Source organism: Euprymna scolopes, chromosome 41 (genome assembly GCF_053919585.1).
Source record: "Euprymna scolopes isolate OS-2025 chromosome 41, ASM5391958v1, whole genome shotgun sequence".
NCBI classification, from domain to species: domain Eukaryota; kingdom Metazoa; phylum Mollusca; class Cephalopoda; order Sepiida; family Sepiolidae; genus Euprymna; species Euprymna scolopes.
In genome coordinates this window covers 63981945-64002339 of record NC_136522.1, presented here as the reverse complement: position 1 = coordinate 64002339, position 20395 = coordinate 63981945, and the positions used below count along the sequence as shown (strand labels likewise).

The 20395-nt window shown below is 37.6% G+C and overlaps 1 protein-coding gene across 2 annotated transcripts in view; it reads right to left on the bottom strand.

Moving 5' to 3' along the window:
* The window catches only part of LOC145266554 (uncharacterized), a 132213-nt gene that overhangs the window by 1478 nt on the left and 110340 nt on the right, over positions 1–20395 (bottom strand). For both annotated transcript variants that reach the window (XM_080122337.1, XM_080122338.1), the window contains one exon: positions 18389–19692. In XM_080122337.1, the coding sequence (XP_079978463.1) occupies positions 18416–19672 (1257 nt within the window). In that variant the 5' untranslated portion in view covers positions 19673–19692 and the 3' untranslated portion in view covers positions 18389–18415. The remainder of the gene's footprint in view (positions 1–18388; positions 19693–20395) is intronic.

Here is a 20395-nt window from a genome sequence, read left to right as displayed (position 1 = left end):
AACCACGGTAAGAATATTTTGTTCTGTGGAACTGTCTACTACAAACAAGTCACCTCCCAGGACTTGTGTGTAACAGCGAACCATCTTAAACTGTTCTGAAACTCAAAATGGCTTACACTTCTAGAGGTTATGGGCCCAGGTGCGTCTTTATTTCGATGGATCCGAATCAAAATTCGAATTGTGGCAAGTTAAATTTCTGGGATATCTACGAATCCAAAAACTACACAAAGTACTAGAAACACAACCTGAAAACAGAAACGACCCTGACTTCATTGAAAAGAACGCAACTGTCTTTGCGGAATTAATACAGTGTTTAGATGACTGAAGTCTATCACTGGTAATGAGAGAAGCCCTGGACGACGGCTGCAAAGCATTAAACATATTGAGAGAGCATTATTTAACGAAAGGAAAACCCAAAATTATTTCTTTATACACTGAACTGACCCAATCACAAGAGTTTCCAATGTAGATACAGGGCTCAAAATGGCGACTACATTAAAAATGTAGAGAGCTCTGTTAGCGAACATACATTTTTATTTTCGTGTACATTTGATGCTTCAAGAAACAATAATAATTTTCTTGTCGATTGTGGGGCCACGGCACATGCGATTACAAAGGAATCTGATTTTATCAATTTTGATCCCAGCTTTAAGCCACAAAATCATTTTGTAGAACTAGCTGACGGGAGTCGAGTCAGTGATATCGTTTTAAAAGAGGCAATGCGAAAATCTCGCTAAAGAACAATAAAGGTGAGCTATGTTTCTGTATTCTATAAAACGCCCTTCTAATCCCAAAATTTAAACAAAATATATTTTCTGTACAAGCTGCCACAAAACAAGGTGCAAATATAAACTTTAGCCCCAAAAAATCAAAACTGGTAGTTCCGAATGGAACTGTATTCGACATTAAAGAAAATAGAAGACTATATTATTTAAATAGCGTAGTCCCATCAAAAACCGCCTGCCATGATCTACAGATATGGCATGAAATTCTTGGACACTGCAATATTTCTGATATCAAAAAGTTGCCGACTGTAGTTGATGGAATACAAATACAAAAATCAAAAACCTTCAACTGCGACGTCTGTACGCAAGGGAAAATGACAAACTATCAAAACAAGATACCAGACAAAAAGGCAAAAAAAAAAAAAATAATCCTATTAATGGTGCATTGTGACTTGAACGGTCCCGTAGAACCGATGGCCAGAGAACATTATAGATATGTGTTGAATTTCGTAGATGACCATTCAGGTTTAATAATGGTTTACTTTTTAAAGAATAAATCTGATACCCTGCTAGCAACTAAGAAATATCTAGCCGACATGGGCCCCCTACGGTGAAATCAAGTGTATTCGCTCTGACAACGGTACAGAATTTACCAATAAAGACTTTGAACTTTTACTAATTAACCATCATATCAGGCATGAAACATCAACTCCTAGATCGCCACACCAAAACGGGACTGCTGAACGTGCGTGGCGGACACTTTTTGAAATGGCAAGATGCCTACTCATTGAATCAAAACTCCCTAAAAACCTCTGGACGTATGCACTTATGTTGGCAGCCTATATACGCAACAGGTGCTTTAACAAAATACTATATGAATCTTTCTGCGGTACTTTTAACAAAATACTATATGAATCTTTCTGCGGTAAAAAAAAACAAATTTAAGCAGAATGCATATATTTGGTTTAACTTGCTTCGCATATATAGAGAAAAAGAGTAAATTGAATATTAAAGCTGACAGAGGTATATTTCTTGGATACGATAAAAACAGTCCAGCCAATTTAATATTTTTTCCCGAAAAAAATAAAATAAAAATAATCCGGTGTGTAAAATTCACAGACACGTTTAATTGTAAAGACGAAAACCCGTCATATGAAGAGGATGGAATTATATTGCCTCAAATAATTAGAACAAACGAAAAAATAAAAATGACGGAGACGAGAGTGTCCATGATGATGATGATGATGATGATGATGATAATGATGATGATGATGATGATGATGATGATAAAGTCGAAAGATATCCCAAAAGAAATAGAAGACGACCCGATTTTTTTGTGGTCGACAATATAAAGGATTATCAAATCGACTATTGCTGTTCAATGGTAAATGCGCCAAAAAGCTTCAACGAAGCAATTAATTCAGAACATTGTGATGAATGGAAAATTGCCATGAAAAAAGAAATAGATGCCTTAACCGAAAATGATACCTATACGGTAGTGCCTCTCCCAAGAGATAAATATGTTACTTCTACCAGATGGGTCTTTACAAAAAAGTACAGCATCAGGCGTAGAACAGTACAAAGCAATATTTGTTGCTAAGGGGTGCTCTCAGATTTACGGTAAAGAATACTTTTCTACGTTTTCGCCGACCACAAATCTAACGACAATCAGAGTTTTACTGCAAGTCGCATCACAATATGACCTAAACATCCATCAAATGGACGTAAAAAATGCTTATTTGAATGCCCCAATAGACTGTGAAATTTATATTACCCCTCCGGAAGGATTTATAATGAAAAATAAAAATAGCGTGTGGCGACTTAACAAGTCATTATATGGTCTAAAGCAGAGTGCTCAGTGTTGGAACACAGTATTCCATGATTATATTATTAAACAACAATTTAGACAATGCGCTGTAGATCCCTGTTTATATACCCAACACAAAGACGATAAACTACTGATTTTGGTTTTTTGGGTCGATGATATTTTAATCGCATCAAATTGCGACATAATGTTAACTGATGTTAAGAACAAATTAAGTAAAAGATTCAAAATGACCGATCTTGGCAAAATATCCTGGTTTCTGGGGATAGAATTTACTCAAAGCAAAGGACTTGTTACGATGACTCAATCGAGATACATCGACAAAATACTATTAAAATTTGGAATGGGAGAGTGCAAGAAACGCTCTACACCGGTCGAAAGTGATATTAATAAAAATATACACACAGAATCTGAAATAATAAATGACACACAATATCGCGAAATTATAGGTAGTCTTATATATTTAATAACTGCAACCAAGCCCGACATATGCTATATAGTAACAAAACTGTCACAAAAATTATCACGACCGACAATGAAGGATTTAAACAGAGCTAAACAAGTCCTACGTTATTTAAAAGGAACTAAAGAACAGAAGTTCCACTTATGAGAAGGCTGGCCTCCATAGAATGGAAATAGGCACAAACTTTAATAAAGACTTTTCATATCTATCTGCGTAAGTATACTTTGATAATTATGTTTCAGTTTGAAGAAATATGGTATAATAAAATTATGAGGTGTTCGTTCGCACCTGATCTCCATAGAATTGAAATATGTCACAAACTTTAACAAGTTTTTTTTTTTAATATAGATCCACAGAATATTGTGATAAGTGTTTCAGTGTGAACAGGTATGGCATAATAAATTATGGGGTTTATATATTTTATTTTTATTTTCATCATATTTTGCTTTGGTTTTGATACCCCCAACTTCAACCAAAATTTACGACCCTTCCTTTTCATTACCTATCATACTTTCATAAATCAGAGTCCATTTTCTGTAGGCTGTTTTTGGACCCAGTCAACGACGGGTACTTTTGCTAGTATATATATATAGTAAGTTATAATATATATATATATATATATATATATATATATATATATATATATATATATTATTGGTAGTATTGTTTAGTTATTTAAACAAAAACAAAAAAAACACAATGTGTCTACCAAAGATTGCTAGACAGAGCAATATGAATATAATGAATATGAAAACTAGTGGCTACACATATGCAAATATGTTTCAGTGACCACCCTGCTAGGGAAAATCACATCATCAGGCCAAGAATATCTCCCTTCATTCTTCATTCAGGATAATGACAGGAATAATACAAAAGAAAGATGCGGATTTAAAAGCAAGAAATCCCCACCAATTATTCCACAAATAGTTTTGTTTGAAAAAGAACTTTACTCCCTAATTAGGAATCTTGAATTCCACAATTATAAAAATAATTTCCAGAAAAAACTCGACATCATAGTAAAAGAAATTAATAATTCTAAATATATCTTCGTCAGGGAGATATTCTTGGCCTGGTGATGTGATTTTCCTTAGCAGGGTGGTCACTGGAACATATTTGCATATGTGTAGTCACTAGTTTTCATATTCAACATATATATATATATATATATATATATATATATATATATATATATATGTATATAAATGTATATGGCGATTAAGCTACACTGAATATTCCGCGTTTCATCCACTCTAGGACTCTTCAGGCTTATGCGTAAGCTTGAAGAGTCCTAGAGTGGATGAAACACGAAATATTCAGTGTAGCTTAATCGCCATATACATTTTATAACTTACTAACTAGCTCTACCTACGTATTGAGCACTTTTGAAGTAAATACTTAAAGTTTACGCATAAATCTATACTTTCGTATATTAATTTTATGTGAGTGAATTAAGTAGTTATATATATATATATATATATATATATGTATGTATGTATATATATATATATATATATATATAAAGCCGTATTCCTGCCTGCTTGTTTGTTAATAAACAATTTAATTAATATGTAAACAAAGGTACACTTTTTCAAATTTTAAATGTCACACTAAAAATGGACGCTTACACACTTTCAGTCCATCGTGATTTCTCTCTTTCTCTCTCCATATATAGTATTTATTCAAAGGAAATCTTTTTTCTATATATTTAAAAATAAAATACAACTTTGTTGTATATGGGTAATGCAATTGCATTCATTTGCAAAAGATAAAAAAATATTTGCATATTCTTTTAATCATTGATTTTAATTAATTCCCTATTAGTTTATTTGGTACTTGTACAGTCCAATCATACATTTAAAAAATGAAAATATCGATAGAAAAGGTTATATTGTACGTATCCGTTATGGAATGAAGTTCTCCGAAAAAAAATTTCACTTAATTTCATGAAATAGTTTTTTTTATTTTACAGCGAAAAAAACAATTTGTTATATTACCGAGCAAAAGGTTCGATGTTTAGGGAGAAAAGCTAGTATCAAAAATGGGGAGGGAGTGTCGGCGCTTAAACTGGAGTTATCTCCCCGTGGCGTGTTCACAAAATTCCAACAGGGCTGACTTCAACGCGCTCTCATAAAAACGTGTTTTTTCCGCTGTAAAAAAAAAAAAAAATAAAAATAAAAAAATAAAAACTATTCGATCAAATTAAGTGAAATTTTTCTTCGGAGATCTTCAGTCCAAAACGTATACGTACAATATAACCTTTTTTTCCATATTTTCATTTTTAAATGTCTTAATTAAACTGTACAATAGCTGTTTTTTGGTTATTTATGTGATAATCATCTTTAGTTAACTATTACGTGTAATTATATTAATGCAGATATTCTACATGATTTATACTTGCGTAATATTTGCGTAAAATTTTTATAGTAAACATAAAACTCATTCCATATATATTTATGCATGCGTGAATATTTTTGTTTAAAAAATTTTGCCTACTAAACTCCTAGAATTTTTGGTATACAGGCATGAAACTTAATATACAAGGTAGCTGGACTCATGCGCAAGTTTATATTTGTGTTTTAGCCCGGGAAACTGTACAAAAGTGTAAAAAAAAAAATGGAATTTGCCAGGTGAAGGTCGAACAACAGCATTACGAATATGCATACATAACGTAATAGCTATTGGTTCATGTTTTAATTTTTAGCCTTGCAGCAAACATGTCTTCATAGTTCACTCATAAACGGCTGAGGCAAAAATACATCGAAAACTAAGCGTTTTGGTTTGGACAGTCATCTTTTAAAAACTTTTTCAATCATTACTATATATTGGGTCCAATATGATCTATCTATATATCTATGAAAGTGAAAATGTATGTGTGTATGTCTGTCTGTGTGTGTACATTTCCCTACCACATAAAAATAACAAATAGTGGGCGAAAACAAAACAAAAAAAAAACCCTCCTTGGTCTATCATTCTTTAGGAACTCACTTATCTTTCTTTGTCTTAAAAACGTTGTTAGTAAATGTTGATTATCTTCATGGATAGACTTTGTCCTTTCTTTGAATAGTCCACTTCCATCTAAATATACTTGGAATGGAATGGGATTTCAAGATAAACCTGTTATGTAGTAGGTTAAACACAAGAAAGTGTCCATCTATCTAGTTATTTATCTATTTCTGTAACTATCCATCTCGATCTATTTACCTATCTGGAGAGATAAATAAGAGATGAATCTGAAGAATGTTGATGAAAAATTGTCAAAATATGAAAAAGCTAGACCATAGACAAGTTTAGGGGAAGTGATGGGATCTACGTGTATGTTACCATGTGATCAGGTTATCTGAACATCATATTGGAGTTGGAATTTGGACATTGAGCAGAACGGACGGTTTAACAGGTCGTCACCCCCTCCCTTCACCGAGGAGAGGGCTGACGTGTCTTAGAATGGAGACCTAGAACAGCAACAGCTGCAGCCAAAAAAAAAAGCACATATGAAAATTAGGAAGTATGAACGAACTGGCATGACAAGAAAAAAAAAAGACACCACGTGATCAGGGTCGGGAAAAAGAAGAAGTCGACACTGAAGGAGACGGACTTGTAAAGTGAAGCCGAGAATGGGCTGGCTGTGTCAAGCTTGCGGTCGGCCGAAAGAAAAACGCGATCAGGTGATAAACGATTCATGTTAAACAAGAAAAAAATGCCGAGAGTGTAGAACTTTAACTATTCAGTGATTACATTTGTTCTATTATTTGCTCACATTCGAATTTTCTTCTGTCGTGTGTTGTTTTAGTCTTAAATACGAATGTTCTAATCTTACAAGTCAGACGGATTTATTTATGCTTGTTTGTAACTGCGACCCAGCCCACGTTACTCGTTTCGGTAGATGTAAACAGCGACCTTCATTAGTTGTATCTTATCGAAATCAGATGTGTCGTGACCGCCGCGGAGAGTGGTAGGGCTCTCTATTGGGAGGGGGGGGAAGATTAAGACTCGCGAAACACTGGAGAATTTCGGGCAACTATGCTTGTAGTAATTGTTAAGCATTATTGCGTGCTCGGGCAGCGGCGGCCGACCTTGCTGGAAGGAAGAGTTAAGTTATGAATTTTATTATTTTTGTGAAACCGACATATACATTTTATTGTTTGCTGGGAAAGTGAAAATTTGATGTCGTTTTGAGAACATAACGAATATGATTTCGTTTCTGACGAGGGGTCACGGAGGTTAACCTCTCTGTTCGTAGGAACCGAAACTGCGAGCGTTTCGCAAAATCACCAGCACACACGCAGGGAATCGGGAATCCCCCTGGAATTACGCACAGATTGGCGATTGGTCTAGAGAAAACCTACCCAACCCTGATACCTTGCGCCAAAATCCGTAAGTTGAACCTGAGTTTTGAGCGAATCTGATCCTAATCGAAGAGTCGTCGCCACACACACCCCTTTCCACCCGTTCGTCGCTACCGTAAAAATGGAGAGTACTTAACAAATTGAGATTCAATGGTGTGTTTTGTAAGAAATCAACAACTGGACAACTGTATATAAGTTTATATCATATTTTGTAAATTTGAGTTAAATTAACTCAGTAGAATAGAGATATCTTAGTTTGTCTTTTTTGTGTGCATGAAAATCTATTCACTTCCAGCGTGACACAGCATATCAAGCCGAAGGTGGAATCGATACTGACCAACCGACCAACGAGGTCCGGCTGCGCCGAGAGAACTTGTTGAAAATTCCCTGTGAAAGACGATCACGATGCGTATGTGATAAGAGATCCCTATTTAAGGATCGCTGAGGGTTCACACCTGTTGCCAGTGACCCGGAAAGGTCACATTTGGTGACCTGTGACAAAGACCCTTTCACACAGGAGTTTTTCTATCGAAAACGGGTATCTTTTAATCGAAATCAGGAACCTGCACTAGATTTTCAAATGGAACCCTTAATTTAATCCACCGGTATAATATGATCTCATTCCATCAGCCATGACTTCATAAAAGTCCTAAGTAATTGACAATTGTATTTTAAGCTTAACAAGATATACCCGAAGAAGGTCAGAGGTTACATCGACCGAAACCTTATGAAAACAACATTCAAGACGAGAACAGTAGTCCAAAGAATTTCAGTTTGCAAATAATCCATCGTAATCTGAAAATTTCAGAATAAGTTGTGTGATTGTATCGCTGCTTCAGGTTATTGTCAGTTGGATGCTGGGATATTTCGTTTTCATGTCGGAAGGCAAGCTTAGCCTAAAACCGGAAGTATTCGTGACAAGATAAAAACACAGGAAACCAAGCAAGGAGAAGAAAAAAAAACGGGGGGGGGGACAAGAAATGCAAAAAAAAAAGAAAAGAAAAATGATAAGAAGTGAGAAACCTGGAGTGGATATCTTGAAAACTGTCAACGGGTGGATTCCCAAAGGATTGCGGGGTTGATTACCATCGGTCGGAAGGGGTAGGGAAACGGGAATAAGGTGGTGGTGGGGGGGAAGAGATGGAGAGGGAGAGAGGTTAATGAGAGAGCACGATAAAGAAAGATAAATTTAGAGAGAGTAACGGACTAGAGCCAGAAGATATATAGGTGTATGAGAAAAATAGAGACACGTTGTAAGATAAAGAGAGGGGGACAGAGAGAAAGAGAAAGAGAGAGAGAGAGAGAAAGAAAAAGAGAAAGAGAGAGGGGTTAACGAAAGAGCACAATAAAGAAAGACGTAAGAAAACGTTCCCTACTGTTTGAGCTATCGACAGATAGGTAAAAAAAAGATTTAAAATTAAACGATTTCAAGCTATGATGAATTTTACGCACGCGCAAAAGTAATAGAAATATATCGGCAAATTAAAATGAACGTTTTGCATTTCGACTTGCCGACATATTTCTTTACGCGTTATTCATCCATCCAAACAAAGATTTTATGTGTTATAAACCATCCTTGGTGTATGATTACTATTTCCTGTTAATTTCAGTGTCACGTGACCAGTAGCTTATCGGTTGAATACGTCCACACAGACGCACAAGCATACATATACTGTTTTGTTCATTATTTTATTCCAACTGTTGCGCTGTTCGACTGCTGCTATGCGGCCAGTGGATTAATAATGTTTGACATTTTCCAAATACCTAAGCTCAATTTGTTTACACAAAGTTGGTTGGTCGTTTTTGTTTTACGGCATATCAACCTTTTTCAGGTTATTTAATGCAGAATCTAGTTATTTTGAGGAACGATTTTTAATGGAGTATATTTTTTTTTAAGTCAGATTCTATTTAACCCATAGTTGGGACCCTAACAGGTGCTACCACTCTGGGTCAGAGTGGACCTGGGAGCAATGGCAATTAAAGGGTGGCTCCACACTCCCCAAGGCCCGCAAGGTGGGGCCTCACCATCGGATATAGTTTTAGGTCATATTCAGGACCGTTTACACAAAGGCATGGCTTCATTATATATATATATATATATATATATATATATATATATATATATATATATATATATATACACACACACACACACACACACAGAGGATGGAACGATTATCGCCCTATAAAAGACATGATTCCATTCCGGTTAGATGAAAACCGATTTTCCTTTTTTGTTGCACATCATCATCATCATCATCATCATCATCATCATCATCATCATCATCATCGTCATCGTCATCGTCGTCATCGTCATAGTCATCGTCATCGTCATCATCATCATCATCATCATCATAATAATAATATTTTTCTTTTCAAATCAATCTAATAATCGTCCAAATTTTCATAATTGCGAGAAAGAATGGATATTTCTTCATTAAAGGGAAGACAGATAATAGTTTGCAGAGACCGTCAGAATGTTAAGAACGATTTTCTAAATAGTAACGTTATTCTTGACATGGGGATGGGCTTTTTCTTCTGTTCCTAAACTGTTTTCTTATTTTGCAATACAGACCGTCGATTCTTTTGAATCGTTTATGAAAATTTCAAAATAGCATTAACGACGGCTAAATGCAAATGAGATTTGCTTTAAAAGAAAAAACAAATCTTGTCTCACAATGTTTAATTGATTAATTATAAAACGTTAGAGAAAATTATTTAGAAAGATCTACACTTGTAATATACGACCCCCTGTCAAGTTTCACAACGTCACTTAATGGTGCCACTTTGTCATCAGGGACAAGTCGGCCCGTACACCGTCTTCTTTTCATATCTCATCTTGCTGTGACGTTATTAATTTTATCTGTAACTATCGTTTATTTTTTATAGGCCTGAGTGCCCGGCGTTGCCCGGGTGTTTGGAGTTGTGTGTTAAGCAAAAAATAAATAAATAAATAAAGTGGTACTAAGCAGGCAGGCTCGAATCCGTTCCATGAAAGAGGAAACAAACGTGACGGGCTTTCCGTTGCGCCCATTGCCAAACCGGAAGTGACAAATGTTTAAATTAAGGCTAGACAATCGAAAAGAGGAGTTGACTTTCGAAAATATCGGCGAAAAAATCGACCCCTCCCTATAGTAAAGTGCCTAGTTGAGGGTGAAAAAATTAATACTTTTAGCCAATTTTTCGATATTTGTGTTCCGAAGGGTCCAGCTTCAAAACGATACTAATCTCGTGAAAATTCGTCGGTCCTGTCGACAGTTTAAGGCATACATACATACATACATACATACATACATACATACATAGAGAAATAAAAAAGAACAAACCGTATTATGTGTTCATCAACGTTTCGTCTTTATTTCGAGACTTCCTCTGGATGAATACATACGAACAAACAGACTGGCGAGATTCATTATTATAGATTCCCTACTGCTTATTAGTTGATGAATTCTTCCTTAACCTAATTTAAACTGTTTTTCTGGACTGTTAATCCAGCCTTTTCTCTTCTCATTTCTTGGCAATTTAATTGTGGGCAAGATGTGGTCATTTGGGCGCCATATTTAATATTTTTTCTCTCCATTCAGCCCACTGCTTGCACGCGTTCCTCCCTTTGCCATAATTTGCCTTCCTTAAGAATATCTTTCTCTAGTAGGAAACTGTTATCTCTTTCATTTACGGCTAATTTACAAGCCCTCCTGTATCGTTAATCTTTCGGAAAGAGTCATTTCTCGTGCGTTCCAGTCTTTCGACTTGTATTTAGCCTCCCAAGATCATAGTGTAGTATCTGTTATGATGCTAGACTTCACCTTTTCTGTCCTCGACCTGTAAAGGAGAAATCCTTCTAGACTGAGGCAATTTTATTTCTTGTTCGTATCCAGAGTCCCCCTTTTTGGAGGAAGCTGGATTTTCCCCTCATTAAAAAACCCGCCTTGTGTCTAACTCTGCCCTCGTGGGAACGCAAGTAAATAGGAAAACAATCTTTCCGGAACGTTCGCCACAAGATTTCTCGGGTTGTCTACATCTCCACATGTCGACTAGTTGCATTCACCTTCCCCTTCTTTCTCCCTTTAATTCGTACATTTCTTCTTTTCCATCACAGGGCGACTCGTCAGCTTTGTTTCATATTCATTTCAGATTTTTACCTCACTCCGAACGTGGAAATAATTTTTTTTTTTATTTATTTATGGAACATGTTTGTTTTTTTTCACTTTCACGGGTCTGCGTTTATTCTGGCTGTCCAAGGCAAGATGTCAATTGGCATTCGCCAAAGGGCAGCAGCCCCGCTTCCCATGTGTATTTTTACGCTTTTTAAAATATACGCGGACATTACACAATGGCGCAGTGGTTAAAGTAATTGGAAAAATAAATTTTAAAAGTGATATTCCCCTGAAGATTTAAAGTTTCAATTTTCAGTGTGAGCGACCGAAAAATACAGTTGCGAATTACTTAGGATTTCTACCCAGTTCATGGCTGACGGAACAAGAGCAGGCCACCCTCATGAAGTTAATAAAGGGCTCCATTCGAAATTCAGTCTAAATTCCCGAGTTCAACAAAAAACATTTCCGAATTCGACAAGATACACATGGAGAAGGTTGGAGGTTACATCGACCGAAAGATTTTGAAAATGACACTCAAGATGAGAACAGTAGTCCGAAAAATCCAAATAATACGAATTATCAATCCTCATCTCAAAATTTCAGAAAAAGAAGATAAAATCTCCCCAGATTTTTCAATTTGCATACCTTGAGTTATTTTGCAATTTTAACAATATTAATTTAAATCAATTATAATAATTACAATTACAATAATTACTTGCAATAATAATTATCAGTAATAAATTCTATATTAAAATCATATTAATTTAATATTTCGAAATTTTCAGTTTTTAAAAGCATTTTAGAGTGTTTTCATGGGCATCATATTGTAAGATAGTGTGGACGGCTGTATGCGGATACTGAACTTGTCACGGTAAGGAAAAAGGAGACGATAAAAAAAGGAGAGACCACGTTCGAGAAGACGATCACGTTAGAGACGCGGATGACATTTGAGATTAGTTTCGAGAAGGCGGTCACGTGGGTGACGTCACAGCCGTAACGAGAAGTCATGCGTGGCGGGAGAATGGTGAAAAAAAGATGTCGTTGTAGAACAAAAATAATGGGAGTTGAAGAATCTTTTATTTTTTTGTCTACATTGCCACTGAGGCAACAACGTGTTGGATAATGTTATAATATAGATACAACTTCCCATTTGAAAAGGAAAATATTTCATACTAGAAGGCCGCCCGGCATTGCCAAGTATTGCCCGGCATTGCCAAGCATTGCCCGGTATTGCTCGGTCGTAAAATACGCTAAAATATGATATTTTGACTCATGCAGAGTTCGTATTTATCATTATACTAGCGGGGGTACCCGGCGTTGCCCGAGTGTTTGTTTCCGGGACGGGGGGGGGAGTTTTAAAAAATGTTATGATAGGTAAGTAGGAAGGATCAAACCCGGAGTCATGAGTAAAAGTAGGAAAATAAAGTGTGAAAAAAAAAAATCTGCAACGTTAACAGTTCGGCCACCAAGAAAAGTCCATTCCAGTTGTTTAGGGGGGAAAAAAAAACGACTACGGTAGGTCGGCGCGAACGTAAAAATATAATGTGAATTGTCCAGCACGCTAACCACTACGCCACAGAGCACTACAGCTTAGTTTAGTGATTTTAAATAGCTTAACATGAAAGAACTACGAAGCCAAACCGGTGTTCTCTTCTCAAATGTTCCTTGTGAACGATCCCCAAACGGTGTTAAGTGGTGGCAGGGGGAGGAGGAATTTATTAGAGAGAAAATATTTTACCACTTCCATTGATCTTAACCGATTTTGGCCGTGACTTCTCAGCAGAAAAAGTATAGAAATCTAAGATTATCAAGGAATTTGAGAAATAATAAGCCTATAACACACCTCAGATATTGTTCTGCCGTTTGTGCATATTATATTTGCATGAAATATCTTGATTTTTAATCCTATTAATGTCAAAATCAGACGGGAAAAAAATGAGTTCATTTTATTTATATAGAGAAGAGAAGATTATATTGGACCCAATATATAGTAATGACTTAAAAAGTTTAAAAAAAAAATACTTGTGCGCTACCACCGAGAATCGAAACCAAAGCGCTTAGCTTACGATTTACTTTTTCCGTTGAGGTTAATGCCTGAGCGATGAAGACATGTTTGCTGCAAAGCTAAACATTAAAACATGAACCAATATCTATTACGTTACGCATGCATATTCGTAATGACATCGTTCGATCTTCACCTAGTAAATTCCATTTTTTTTATTTTCACACTTTTGCTCTGATTTTCCCCTAGCTTAAACGCAACTATAAAGTTTCGCATGGGTTCGAATACTCTATATATTAAGTACACATGTCTGTAGACAAAAACTGACAGAGGCAAAGTTTTTTTTAAACAAAACGCATGCATAAATATATATATAGAAAAAGGTTTGTGTTTACGCAAATATTACGCAAGTATAAATCATGTAGAATATCTGCATGAATACAATTACACGTAATAGTAAACTAAAGATTATAATCCCATAAGAAAACCGAAAAGAAAAACTGATAGGGAATTAATTAAAATGAATGTTTAAAAGAATATGCAAATTAGCTAAATCTTTTGCAGATAAATGGAAATTCCACGATCCATATATAACAATATAACAATACTGAGACAATTATTATTTTTGGCCCTCTACTAGAGTACCCCTTTTGCCCTTCTTTTGTGGTGCTGGTTTCCCCTACATTAAAAACGACCTTGTGTCACATTTTGCTTTCGCGGGGAAGAAAATAAATAGCAATAGAAAATGTGTTTTTAATATGAATATTATTAGACAGAAAAATAAAAATAAAATACCGGACTATAGATTTGCATTGAACTGCCATCCAACGTTTTGGTCGATGTAACCTCCGATCTTCTTCCGCAAGGACCCGTGGCACAGTGGTTAGAGTACTGCAAAAATTATATTCTCCTGAAAGTTGAAAGTTCAATCCTCAGTGTGGGCGACGGAAAAAATACATTTACGAATTACTTAGGATATCTATCCAGTCATGGCTGACGGAACAAGAGCATGCTACCCCTGTGACGTAAATAAAGGGTTCCACTCGAAATTCCCTCAAAATTCCCGAGTTCGACAAGATACACCTGGAGAAGGTCGGAGGTTTTATCGACCTAAACATTGTGAAAATCACACTCAAGATGAGAACAGTAGTCCGATGAATAATAATACAAATAATCAATTAAGATTGTTTGAATGTTTATTTCTTTTTAAGAATCGTTAAATTCAAGACATTTTGTTAGAATCAAAATCGTGTAATGGACTTTGATCAAAATTAAAATAAGTATTCCAGACGTAAGGTTTAGTGGCATTAAATCTTAATTTTAATCTTTGCATGTAGGCATAAAAGTGGTGGAAAACTTTTCTGTTCTATTTTTTTTTTACAAAGAAGTCACCACTTATCAAGGCCAGGAGGCCACTCGAGGATAAGGGTTAATGGGCATACATAAGTAGTGGACATTTTGTAAATTGGATTACTAGGGGGGGGACGGCTCATCAAGAACTTGTTTACGTTGGACTTGAAGACAATCAGATTGTAGTCAGCTGGAAAGCAGGCAAACGGAAGAGTTCCACAAGTGTGCAACGCTAAGAAAGAAGATTTGTTCATGGAATCTACGTTTAGGGACAGATAAAGAGTGTGGGAAATTATTGATAGTGGTTTTGGCTTGACGAGTGTTTTCCGTGAATAATTTGACGAGAGGCGACCAGAGCACTTGCCATGAAAATAACGATAAAGCAGAGACAAGTTTGCAACATCTCTTATGTGGGAAAGAGGTTGCAGGGAAGAGAAAAGGTCATCCCCCACTAAGCTACGAAGTCTATTTTGAACTCTGAGGCAGCAGTGCTCCATCGTTGGCCGTACCTGGCTTTTATATAGGTAGAGAATTGCAACGGATGTGTTTCATTTCAAATCAGGAGTAAAGGTCAAGCCCAGAAGCTTGTCAAAATAGGCAGCCTCCCCAAGAGAGCAATTCATTTCAATTGATGCCAGATGAGGATAAAAGTGGTGATGACGTAGGAGCTTGGTTTTAGAGTAACCAGTCACCGTTTTCCCCATGTACCACGTACTCAAGATCAGAGAGAGAGAGAGAGAGAGAGAGAGAGAGAGAGAGAGAGAGAGAGAGAGAGAGAGAGCTTTGTCATTTACGGCTTTTAATATGTTGCCATATATGGTAATACCGTCAGCATACATGTCCACGAATGATCTTAGGATGTAATTTGAAAGATCATTGATGTAGATAAGGAAGAGAGCTGGGCCCAGGATAGAGCCCTGAGGAACTCAGCATTAATACTGTGAGCTTCTGATTTCTACCCATCAACTACTACTCTTATGAATCTATCCGACAGAAATGATTTAATAATTGAGAAGACATTTCCAGCTATACCATAGCTGGATATCTTATGAAGTAGACCTTTATGCCATACCCTATCAAAAGGCCATTGATACGTCAAGAGCAATTGCCCTAGAAAGGAAGCCTCCGCCAAGGGATTCACAAATTCTATGAGATATAACCGTCAACACACCCGCTGTAGATCTAGCAGAACGGAAACTATTGCATGTCAATAAGAAGATGATTTTTGCTGAGGTGGCTGACTACTTCTCTATTTAACACAGACACCAGACACTTACTCATGAAGCACAAGAGACTAATTGTTCTGTACTGAGAGGAAGATGACCGATCACCAGAATTCTTTAATATAGGACATACTGATGAGGTTTTCCCGGGTGTTGGGAGATGTTTTAACAGCTTTGTAAGTATGCGAGCTAGTTCTGGTTGAAGCTTTTTTAGCACTATAATTGGAATGCCATCATGGTCAGTTGCTTTACTGGAATCAAGATTTCTTATTAGCTTGGCAACATCATGCACAGGTATTTGTATATCGCATAGCATGTTTTCAGATACATGCGGAAATAAGAGGGGTTGATGGCCTTGGTCGCATAGGGTAGAATTAGCTGCAAAGTTCTTAGCAAAGAGCATGGCTTTGTCTGCGGCTGACGAAATTATCTTAGGTCCATTGATGATGGTTAGGATAAAGCACACACTTCTATTCAGGACCCTGTTTGTTATTTGCCAAAACTGGTGGAAACGAAGTCGCTGCTCAGCTACTTTGGATTTGACGGACTGAGCATACAACTCTCGCGTTTTTTTATTACTCTTTTACAGTGGCTGTTTACAGTCCTGAAAGCGGCTTTAGTCTCAGTACATCTATTACGTTGGAAGCAATGGAAAAAGTAATTCCTGTGCGCAATGGCAGCGGCACATTCTGGTGAGAACCAAAGCTGTTAGGTTTTTGCTGGAATATTTTGGAGGGTATAAAGCGGTCTATACCTATGATTAACCATTTCGTCAGGTCTGATACTATAGAGGACACATTATTTTTAAACATGGAACGCAGAGGTAAATCTGTAATAAATGTACGAAAACTATCCCAGTCAGCCATAGAATATCGATATACAGTACGACGGAGAGGTACGTCTGCGAACCTATTACATTTTGCTTTTATCTTAACTGATACAACTGAGTGGTCGGAAAATCCAAGTGGTAATAGAACGGTAGATGAACACAGCTCAGGGCAAGTTGTGAGGAAAAGGTCTAGGAGGTTTGCATACTGACTGTCAGTATCAGGCACACTGGTGAGTTCCTGAATAATCTGAGTGAGGTCATAAGCAATAGAGAAATCGTCACAGAACCTCCCCTCATCATATGTCTTGTTTAACCATTTCACATTGTGAACATTGAAGTCACCACAGATGTGAATGTTGGCCGAACGATGAGCAGACAGGATGTAGTCAATTTTCTCAGACATGCTCTAAAAGATGGTAACCTCGCTGTTGTGGGGGCGATAGAGGGCAAATATAAATGCTGTGGTGTAAGTAAGTGCAACCTGGAAGCATGTATAGGGTAAATTAGAGTCCTCTCTGAAGATGTCTCTACCACATAGAAAGCCATCTTTAATGTAGGCACATATATCCATGCCCATGGCGATCTTGGGGGTCAGATTTGGATGCTAAGTTAGAGTATCCTTTAATTACAAAACCATCTAGAGTAATTGTCAGTACAATGCCGGTTTCGCTTAGGAATAATAGGTCTTTTTTAGTCTCCTGTAATTGGGATTCAACCTCTGGAAGGTTGAAACGTAGACCCCTGATGTTGAAGGAGACATGTTAGTGGGGGCCTACGTTGGAAGTTGGAGTTCTGGGTTTACTCGTGTATTTTTTCTTGGGACTTTTCATGATGGAGTTTTGGGGATTTGTGGAACAGACTGACAGACTTGGTTAGAGCAAGGCAGAGAGGGAAAGTAAGAGAGAAAAAGAAACGAAGAAACTTTTTCTTGTGGCATATGAAAAGGTAAAACCGTAAAATTACCCATTAATATGGAATCGAGAAGCCCCACCAGAAGCTGTTGCATGGTTCAGAACTCATTCACCAAATGGCAATACAGCAGCCCCAGTACTTTGCACCTGCTGATAGGACAGCCTACTTTGTGGTTAATCCAAGGTTCAGATTCCTGACTATCAGGCGGATAGCGTCAGCCCAGATAAAACGTTTACTTCCAGCACTCTTATTAGTGATATGGCCACAACGACAGACACAGGAACAGAAAATTTCCGACAACTCAAACTACTGTTCATGCAAAATACTGTCAACCTAGAATACAGCTTTTTCTTCGCCCTTTTCTATCAGAAAAATCACTCATAAATTAGGACTGAGGGACAAATAAGGAAAAGCGAGAGTTACATGAGCTGCTGATAACGAATCCACAATGAATTGTCTACTCTCCATTAAAAAAATAAATGAATAAAAATAATAAGTGTTCTACTTATTAAAAGCCCAATTGACAGGTTTAGGAGAAAGTATGGTGATAGACCCCCCCTCACTAACTGAAAATAAGTAGTTGCTTGATAAAATATTAAATGAAATAAAAACTACTTACCAGTCAAATGTATATATTGTTTTCGGCTCATCGCCCTGACTTAGAGTTCTTTCCACTGCTTCTTTTCATCATATTTTTTACTTCTGAGCCTAGCTTTTCGTCTTCATCACTAGCAGCAATGTCCCTCTTGCCCCAAGCGGCCAGTGAATCCCAATCCTTCTTGTCTTTTGCGTTTCCGGTTCGTTTACCCCAAGCTTGAAGAGAGTTCCAGTCACGTTTATCTTCAGAATCAGCGTTTCGTTTACCCCAGGCGGCCATCGAGTCCCAGGTGTCTGGGCTTCTTTTACCCCAGGCGGCCATCGAATCCCAGGTGTCTGGGCTTCTTTTACCCCAGGCGGCCATCGAGTCCCAGGTGTCTGGGCTTCTTTTACCCCAGGCGGCCATCGAGTCCCAGGTGTCTGGGCTTCTTTTACCCCAGGCGGCCATCGAGTCCCAGGTGTCAGGACTTCTTTTACCCCAGGCCGCCATAGAATCCCAAGTGTCCGCATCACGTTTACCCCAAGTTCCCATGGAATCCCATGTGTCGGGATTTCGTTTACCCCAGGCATGCATGGAATCCCACGTGTCAGGGTTTCGTTTACCCCAGGCATGCATGGAATCCCACGTGTCAGGGTTTCTTTTACCCCAGGCATGCATGGAATCCCACGTGTCGGGATTTCGCTTACCCCAAGCAGCCATTGAATCCCATGTGTTGGGGTTTCGTTTATCCGAACCCTCTCCGTAATCCAGATGATCAGCGGTGCGTTTACCCCGTGCGGATGCTGCGCCCCAGTTTCGTTTACCCCAAGCAGCCATCGAATCCCAAGTGTTGGGGTTTCGCTTACCCCAAGCGGCCATCGAATCCCAAGTTTTGGGGCTTCTTTTACCCCAGGCGTTCATTGAATCCCATGTGTTTTGCCGGTTTTTCTTATCCGGTGATTCCTCCTCATCACTATCAATATCACGGGTCACTCGAGATTTAAAACCGGCACGCCTTCCTCTCCATTCATTTGACGCCGACGTGGGATAGCCGTTTTCTCTTAACCAAAGCTGAAGAAAGTCCCGGTATCTTTCGTTGGAGCTATCGAGAGGAGGTCCATCCCTGGCCACCGCTTGGCGTATAGCGTTCAAAGCTTTTCCATTAATTACGCTTCGTTTGGTCCAAGATTTTAAATTTTCAGTTTTTATTACAGATGTTGGTTTTGAGTTCTTTTCCATTGCATTTTTTTCTTCGGCAGTTGACGTCTGAGATTGTGTTAGAGCCAAGATGACGATCACGATAAAATGGCTGAAAGCTGACGCCATATTGTTTTAGGGTCTTCAATCTGAAAAAGAGAGAAACAAAATTATTTTGTAATAAGTAAAACAATATTCAATTTTAATTTTTTTTTTCATATGTGTCGGTTCACATTCATCAACAGGAACACATAACACAACAGGAACACATAACACAACAGGAACAATGACACAACAACACATTCAACAACATTGGTTATTCCCTTATCTCAAGGAAAACTTTAGAGTGTCGATATGAGGCAATTAAGGAGATGAAATAGACTGTGACGATCGTCATTGACACGCTCACACAAGAGGGCTTCCATCGAGCCCTCTAGAAATTGTTGGAACGGTAAAACAAATGCATTGCAGCCGGAGGTGATTACTTCGAAGGAGACTAGAGTTTCATGTGTGTACTATAAATAAGAGTAAAACCTTGAAAACTCAGCAAGACTCTGTTATGTTTTCATGCATGGTTACATCTGCCTTAAAGAAAATTTCAACCACGGGGAAAAAAATCATGATACGACCAGGCCAAGGATTAACAACTACGAGCGGATCACGGCCAGACATGAACGACGAAATAAGCGGCAATGAAAGAAAGCTGAGCATGTACAAGCACCCTACGCAACGTGTATATAAGAACACTGTTATATGAGTTGTCGTCTTGATCGCTCACTTGTAAGAACACACACATGTGCAGAGCTATGTGTTGACGTAACCGACGATGTACAATGCTAGGTGTAACCTTAA